Raw genomic sequence first — 8,302 nt, 5'->3', positions numbered from 1 at the left:
CTGCTCTGCACTGAAGGACAGCCTGCCCCTCCCCCGCCCCCACTGAGACCGGCACTGAAAGCGCTCACCTACAAAGCCCCCCCACCCCCCAAATCCTCTACACGGCCCCCGGGAACCCCGGGCTTTGGCTGGTGGGAAAGTCAGACGGAGGAGGGTAATTCCAAGGAGCGCCTCCTTGCCAGCCGAAGGGCATCTGAGTGGGATTAAAGGATTACCATTAAGCCCCCTTTTCTGGGAGCAGCGTTCTTTGGGGGCTGCATTTGCAAATCACGCCCCCCCCCCAGCCCCAGGTGTGGATTCATGGGAAAAAGCTTCCCTCTCTCTTCCACCAGCTTTCTCTGGGCCAGCCCCCAGCCCCCAGCCCCCAAATTCCCTAATGGGACCCTGGACCCCCAGCAATTTCCCACAGCGGCTCATCCTTCCCTGAAAAGCTGTTTCATTCCACGACTCTCCCCGTTGACAATGGGGGGCAGCAACGCGCACAAAGACATGCACTTGGGGGGTGGGGGGACATATATTGAGGCCCACCCCCGCTCCTAACGTCCCTGCCGTGTCTGCCCTGGTGGGTCCTGGGTGGGGTCCAGATGACCCACCCAAAGCCCCCTTCTCTGCCCGTCTTTGGATCTGCCTTGTGGGAATCGCTCAGTGACCTCGAATTGCAGATTATTGCAGAAGCCGTGGGGGGGGCTGGTCTGGGGCCCCAGTGGGCCGGCACCACTTTCTCAAACCAGAAAGGTGTCCCACCCTCAACCTCTCAAGGTTTGGCTCCCGTTCACCCCTCCGACCCCTCAGCCAGCTCCTCTCTGGCCTGGGTGGGCTAGAAGGCCAAGAGGGGGACCCCGGGCTCTCCTGCCTCCCCGCCCCCCCCAGTCTCAGCCACCGAGGCAGGGGCACCACAGCTCACCGAAAAGCCGGTGGGGCCGCCCGAGTGGGAAGGGGGGGGGAGACCCCGCCGCGCAGCGGGAGCCAGAAGGAGCCGCTCCGTGGAGCGACTCGCCAAGTGGCCGTTGGGGAGACCGGGAGGCGCAGCTCGAGGCAAACCGAGGAGGGGTCCGTGGTCGGGGGGGCCACCTCCTCCCGCCCCTCGGGGTCCACCGGCGACCGGGACCGGAGAGCTTCCGAGCGGGGCTGCAGCAGAAGGGCGAAGGCTGAGCCGCGCTTCTCCCGCCCCACAGCGCCCGGGACCGGCAGGAGGAGGGGACCCCGTTGGGCGGGCGGCGGGGGTTGCTGCAGAGGCGGCCGGGCCCCGACCAGCTCCTCTCGGGGTGCCTCGCAGGCCGAGGCCGGGCGTGAACCAGGAGGCGGAGGAGGCGGCGGCCCCGCCCTCAGGCAGGCAGGGAAGCCGGGCAGGAGCCGCTTGAAAGCCCCCCCAGGAATAGCCCCCACCCCGAGGCCCCGAGGGAGCCCGGGCAGCCGCCGAGAGGAAGAAAGCCCGGACGTTGGGACGGAGCGGCCGCCTCGGAGACCGGCCCGCCCCGTCGGGCGCCCAGAGCGGCCTTTGGAGGGGCGCTGCAAGCGGACCGGGCAGCCCTGCTGGGGCCCTTCCCGGGGCTCTCCCGGAGCGACCAGCCGCCCCTTCCGTCGGCCCGGCCGGCTTCCCTTCCGCGAAAGCGTCGCAGGAGGAGCCCGTCCACGCAGCCCCCCCAGGGCAGCGAAGGAGCGCGGGGGGAAGCAGGAGGGCCCAGGTGCCTCGGGACGCGCCTCCCGCTCCCAGGTGCGACCAGGTGTGTCCGCCCCCCCGCCGCCTTAGCGGAGGCTCCAGCGCCGAGCGGGTAGCCCAACCCAGCCCCGCCGACGCCCCCGAGGACCCCCTGGCCGCCCCCATTTCAGGCAAGGAAAAGAGCGGAAACAGACTTTGGTTAAGTAACCAGGCTTTAGAAAGGAATATATCATTTTCTAAACATATCAGTGCATACTTCTTCTTATAGGAAAATATACACTATTGTATTTCATTCTCAAAGGAAAAAAAAAAAGGAAACATTTAAAAACCAAAAGCCAAACACAATATATTAGCCGTTTTTGTAGTTTAAATTTTTTTTTTTTAACGCTACACTTTGTTCAGGTTACACTTTTTTGTCTTTTTTTGTCTTTTTTGTAAATGTTTTCATCTCATGCATTGTACACTTTTTGTAGCCTTTTGAGAATAAATAAGCTCCATTTTCCCCACATCTCTAAAAACTGCAGCATTTTCAACTAAAGTCATTTTAAATCGTGCAATTTTGTGTTTCGTTGCAACACCCCTTTTAAAAATGGAAAATATATAATATATATATATATATATATATTTATATATATAGATAACTTTTTAAAACTAAAACCCTATACAAATGCCATTTTTTTTCAAATTAAAAAAAATTATACACAATGTAACTGTCAACAGTACAGATGAACACGAGAAATAAAATTAAAAGCTCTTGAGAAATATATTTATAGAAATACAAACAAGGGGTTTGATTTTATAGATTGTCATTCTTTGCTTGTCTTTCAAAAAACGAGGTGGAGGAAAGAGGGGGGGCAGAGAGAGGCTGCAAGACCCCCCCCCCCATGAAAGAAAGGACAGAGGGACCGCAGCTGGACAGAATCAAAGGGACAATCCTGGGCTTCTCCAGATGTCCACCACCACCACCAGCCCAGCAGCTGGACCAGGCCGGACCGTCTTCAGCCCCTTCTTTGGACATCCTGCCCCCCCCCACCCCCCTCCCCCATCCCGGCTCCTGCTGGTGGGCCAAGGCTCCAGGCAGTTAGCCGGGAGGCCAAACCCGTTTTCTGCACCCAAGGATAGTGCAATGAGGCTCACCCCCTGCCCCAAAGAAAGCCCCGCGTAAAGGCCATGGGCCTCGGGCACAGCCCCCAGGGAAACGTGTCCCTCTTAGTGTGACGGACAGAACGGAGCTCATCATCACGTTCATTGGCTCCAACCCAACTGAGTCCCCTAAAGCCAAGGGAGGTCTTCTCCTGCCCCGCCCACTTCGGGGCCCATTGCTGGTGCCCGGGGCCCCCAGGCCAAGCCTGGCCCTCTGCGGAAGGAACAGCTCTGCCCTCCGGCGGGGGGGACGGGGGGGAGACGACGACGGGGGCTCCGGACAAAAGGGAATTGTTAATTCAATGCCTAGGTTGCAAGTGGGGAGGGTGGGGGGAAGGGCGAATGGCAGAAACCAACATGGAAGCCAAGGCGGCAGCAGCCCCCCAAGGTCACACGGGGCTCGGGGGGCAGGGGGCTCCACCTCCGCTCCCATCCTGCAACCAACCCCATCAGAATCCCAAGAAGCCTCCGGGGCCACCAGTGAAGGCAAATCAAGATGAACCCAAAGCAATGATGCGCAAACCCAGACGGGATGCTCCCCCTTGGGACGAAGCCCCTTCCTTTGGGGCTGGCGACCCCCCCCCAGCAGCTCCCCAACAGCCCTTCAACGACAACAACGAATGCAAGATTCCTGAGCGAACAAGCAGCCCCCCCTTCCCCCCTCAATCCCCACGGGGGGGACGGGACCCACCCAGGGTTTTGCAAGCATGGGGGGGATAAAGCCCCTCCCCACAGCTTTGCTCCCTCCCCTAATTGGGCCAGGCCCTTTGCCCCGGGGCGAGGGTGGGGAAGATCCCAGCCAGGCCTACTCGGGAAAGCAGCCCAGGAGCCTCAAGGGGGGGGCCTCCCCCCCCCGTGGGAAGGGATCAGAGCCCCTTCCCCCGATTGTGTGGTTTGCATTTAAAGGCCTGGACTTTTAGCCACCGAGAAGATCGGATGATGAGCAGAGAACCTTTGTATCTGAGGGAAAGGATCGCCCCCCCGGCCCCCCTCAGCGTAAGGCAGCATTTTTTTTAAAGTGATTTTTTTCCTAGAAATACTGATGCGAAACCTCCCTCCCTGCGTCCCCCGGAGCAGGCCCCCTTTCCCCGGGGGCAGCAGGTTCTTGGTCCCTGCCGGCCAGGAAGGGCCAGCCGCTCCCTCCGCCCTCTTTCCCCTCCCCCGGGGCTGCTCCCCCTTTCCACGCCGGGTTTGTGGGGGCCCAGTTGGATCCATCGCTCAGAAGGGGAACAAGGGACGCCCGTCACTGGGCCAAGAGGGGGACGAGTGCGGGGGGGGGGGGGCGAAACCACGGGGAAAGCTCCCAACAGCTGCAGTGTGTGAAAAGGTGCCCCAAGGCCCCCCCCCCATCCCTCCAGCAAGTGGGGGGGGGCTGCCCCACCCTGCCAGGGCGTCACCGCCCAGCTGTCTCCAGGCGCAGGGGGCCCTCAACCTGGGCCCAGCCCTGCCCCTCCCACCTGGGAAGGGCCTCCCTGGGCTGCCCCCGTTTCATATCCGAGGGGTGGGGAACCCTGTGCCCCAGATTATCAAAAGTTTGGAAAGAATGGACGAGGAGATCTCCCCCCCAAAAAAAAAACCCCTCAAAAGCTATTGCATTTTCCTCCAGCCTCCCAGGAGAGGAGAAGGGAGGCTTAACCCTTCCTCTCCCGGCTCAGAGCGACGGCTTGGGCCGCGGCCCGTCTCCCCCCTTAGCCCCCCCGGACGCCCCAAGGCACTCTCCTCTTCCAAGCAGGACTAGGAGGGAGGCCTCCCCCTGGCCCCTCGCAGAGCCAGCCATCGCCGGGACCCCCAGACCAGGACGGGGCTCCTGCCGAGGGTCCCCGGGGCCCTTTTCGGACTGCATAAGGTTCTAGAACAGATGCCTACAAAATCCTAAAGCTATTTTTCAGGCAGTTGATAATAAGCCCCTCCCCCTCCCCATGCCTCCCCTCCCCCCTCCTCCCCCTCCTCTCCCTCTGCCCTCCCTCCGACCCAGCTGTGTGTGTGGGGGAGCCGAGAGCCCCCTGCGGGAAAGGGGGGGGCCCACGTGGGGGGCAGTTACGTGGCCCAGGCGTCCAGGCGCATGCGTTTGGTGGAGGCGTTCTCCCCCTCGGCCTCGGCGCCGGGTCTCAGGAGCCCGAGGAGGAGCCGAAGTCGGGCCGGGAGGGGTCCTCCCGCTCGGGGGGCCCCTCGTAGGAGCTGGCGTTGCTGCTGAGACTGTCCACGGGCGAGCGTCCGCTGGGCTCGTGGCGGGCCTGGTGCGGGAAGGAGGAGGAGAGCGGGTGCCACTGCTGCGCTCCCGGCTGGGCGAGACGGGCTCCGACTTGATGCTGATGCTGGGACTGGTGTTGACGGTCAGGGTGGCGGCCGAGAGGGAGGCGGCGGTGGCGGCGTGCGGCAGGTGGCTTCCTTGTCTGGCAGAGAAAGGAGAGAGGGAGGCGGGTGAGGGGTGGGGGGGTGGCAAGGCAGGCAGGGCTGCTCCCCACACGGCTCCCTTCCCACCCGCTGGAAACGGGGCCTCTGGCCAAAGGGTCATGAACTCTGGTCGTGTGACAGCCGCCACAAATTCAGGCCGAGGGCCCAAGATGCCCGTCTGGGGGGATGAGGGGCAGCCATTGGAGGTTCAGAACCGGGGCTCTAATGTTGAACGCTGACCGGGCGGGAGGGGGGAGCCGCCCCGCCCGGCTGGCCCAGGGGAGCCACTCACATGAGGTTGCTGAGGGAGACCGGGATCTGCTGCGCCGGCTGCAGCTGTTGTGGCTGCGGCTGCCAGGCGGAGAGGCTGCCCAGAGACAGGTTGGTGGGCGAGCTGAACGCCGGGAGGGAGGAGAGCTCCGCACTGCTCAGCTGGTAGTCTGAAAGGAAGCAGAGAGGTCAGGCCAACGCACTCCCACTTGGCTGCCTCACGCCCAGGCTGCACAGCTCGACCGCTGCCAGGTGCTGCTTTAAGGAGCTGCCCTTGAAGGCTACCCAGGGAGTCCAACTGGCCCAGGACGGAGGGCACCCCTTGCCTTCCTGGCACAGCAGGGCCTGCCTACTTACAGGACCCCTGCCTCCCGGGATACCTGCCCGCTGGTTCAGCCTGGCCAGGTTGGCGTGCTCCCTCCAACGAAGCGGTGCCATCTGTGGGCACCCTGGACGTCCGTTTCTCTTGGCCACAGGCTCTGCCCTCTCCAAAGAGGCCTCTGGCCCCAGGATGCCAGCGGCCCCCACCCTGCCTGGCTTCGGGGGGGGGTATCCCAGGCCCTTTGGGGGGGAAAGGGGGGGGCGCCTGTGCTTCGCTCCTATCCAATCGATCCGTTTAATTTCTTAAAATGGGAATTCCTGAACGTCCCTTGTTTTAAGCTGCCCAGGATCCCTGGGAATCTGGTGGCAGACGAACCGGACCAATGAAGTGAAAGACGGGATAAGAGGGGAGAGTCCGGCTCCAGCCGTGGATGTAGCCACTTCATCTGCAGGCACCCAAGGGGGTAGTCCTCACGGGGTGGCCAGCTTGGCTGGCTGGGGGAATTCTGGGAGTTGAAAGCCAAAGCTTAAAGTCGCCACGGTTGCCAAACCCGTCTCTGGATCATTTCCAAAACGACAGGCCGCTAGATGGCGCCCTCGGCCCCCTCTTGGCTGCCCTTGCCACCCGAAGCAGAGCGCCTGGGCCTGCGCCGGGCTGCTCCACCTGATCGAGGTCAGCCGCCAGTTCCTTCCCGCCTGGCAGCCCCTCCACCGAAGGCGTTGTTCCGATTCCCAGCCGCCAACGGCTCGGCCCAGGGGAGCCAGGGGTCCCCCCTTTCTTGGCCGAGGGAGCCAGCCTGGTCTGTGGACCTGTGGCCAGCACGCAACGCGGCCCCCTCCCCACCTACTTGTCCATTGATCTCATTGCAAGGAGCGTGGGCACTTTCCAGCTGACCAGCTCGGCGTCTTTAACCACTCAGCCGCCATCGCGCCCAGCCCTGGATCCGATGTTTTTTTTAGGCTTTGGATTTTTTTAAAACTGTTTTTAGACTTGTAAGCCACACAGATTATTCGACCCTTGGACGAGACGAGTGGCTATAGAATTTGGACGGGTGAGTCATCGGATGAATGAATGATAATCAATCGATACAATTTCCTAGACTTCCTATCCCGTAGCTAAGCCTAGCGCCGTCTCTCTGGAGGTTGGCAGGACAAGCCGGCCGCTTCTTAGGGACAAACCACGTTGGGGCCAATAATATTTTTCGAAATCAGGAAACAGAAAAGGCCGGGAGCTCTACTGAGAAGGGAGACGGCGTGAAAGAAGGTGGATTAGCTTTCCTCCCGAAGCTGTGCGGGCTCCATCCCTGGAGGTTTTCCAAGAAAGGACGGGCAGCCTCTTGTCCAGGAGGGCACTGGGCCTGGGGTTGGACTAGATGGCCTCCAAGGTCCCTTAGGTGCTACTATGTATCGCAGAGGCCGCTGTAGCTCCTGCCCCGAGCAGCAAAGAGGAGCCCAATCGGCACAGAGGATCCCAGGGAGAGCCGGAGGGGACCAGAGGCCGTTTTGCTTGGCTCCCTTCCCTCCTCGGGGCGAAAGGAAAAGCGAAAGAAGGATTGAGCCGCCGGTGCTCCGAAATGGAGAATATATTTCCCCCCGGCCACCACCAGTTGAGGAAGGGAGGCTCTGAGGGGGGAAGGAGGAAGTTTGGGCCTGTTTTTCTGCATAACTAATTATTTCACTGTCTATTCCACGCCCGGCAGGCTCTGGGGTGGGACGGCTGCGCTGCGGACCTGTCGCCGCTTGACATGAACGTTGACGCCTGAAGTTTCCCTCCACCACCTTGAAACTCCCAGGTGGGGGAGGCAGCAGCCTCCTGTCTTGATGCCCCCCCAGGAGAGAGGAAGGGTCCCAGCCAAGGGGTGAAGGACCTGAGGAGCCTCATTGCTGAAGGCGGCAGGTTGGTGGCGGCTTCTCGGGGTGGAATATGCTAATCCGAGGCCCCCGGAATACTTGGGGGCCTCTTGGCTGGGATGTCCTGCCCCACCCCTTCTCTCTGGGGGAGTCTGTAGTTTCTGAAACACACACACACACCCCGTGTCTAATCCCCCTCCCCCCCAAAGTCAAGGCTGAGCCAAGACTCCCCTGCTAGGTTTCCTTCCCGCCGGAGGGCAGGGTTGTAGCTTGGGGGCTTCTCCGTTCCAGACACCGCCATCCCTTAAGAGGCAGAGGAGGAGGAGGAGGAGACCCTCCCCCTCCCAAACAGGAGCCACTGGCCTACTTGGCAAGGCTCCTTCCCAGCCCCTGGGGGAGGGGGGCACCTGGGAGGAGGAGGAATGGCGCTGCTGGGTGAAGCCAAGGGACCCAGCAGGGCCAGAGGGAGCATGAGGACGGTCACCCTTGGAGGGTCCTGTGCTGGCTGACCCCTGACTGACCCAAGCGAAGCCACGGGGCCCTGGCCAGCGCCAGAGCTTCCCTTCGCCCCCAACCCCTCAGGCAGACCCTCCTCCCAAGCGGGGGCTTCCTTCCCTGCTGCGCTGGGCCTCCCCGGAAAGGCCCAGCCCCTCAAAGCCCCCT

The 8,302-nt window shown here is 61.9% G+C and overlaps 1 protein-coding gene across 1 annotated transcript in view; it reads right to left on the bottom strand.

Moving 5' to 3' along the window:
- Positions 1–4,744: 4,744 nt before the first annotated feature.
- Positions 4,745–8,302, bottom strand: part of MEF2D (myocyte enhancer factor 2D) — a 74,549-nt gene continuing 70,991 nt past the window's right edge. The window contains 4 exon segments of the mRNA XM_087913813.1: positions 4,745–4,926; positions 4,929–5,058; positions 5,061–5,196; positions 5,490–5,637. Coding sequence (XP_087769939.1) covers positions 4,841–4,926; positions 4,929–5,058; positions 5,061–5,196; positions 5,490–5,637 — 500 coding nt within the window. The 3' untranslated portion in view covers positions 4,745–4,840.

This window comes from Pseudonaja textilis, chromosome 16 (assembly GCF_049901715.1).
Source record: "Pseudonaja textilis isolate UNSWEBS1 chromosome 16, rPseTex1.2, whole genome shotgun sequence".
Classification (NCBI taxonomy): domain Eukaryota; kingdom Metazoa; phylum Chordata; class Lepidosauria; order Squamata; family Elapidae; genus Pseudonaja; species Pseudonaja textilis.
This window is presented reverse-complemented; position numbering and strand designations above follow the sequence as displayed.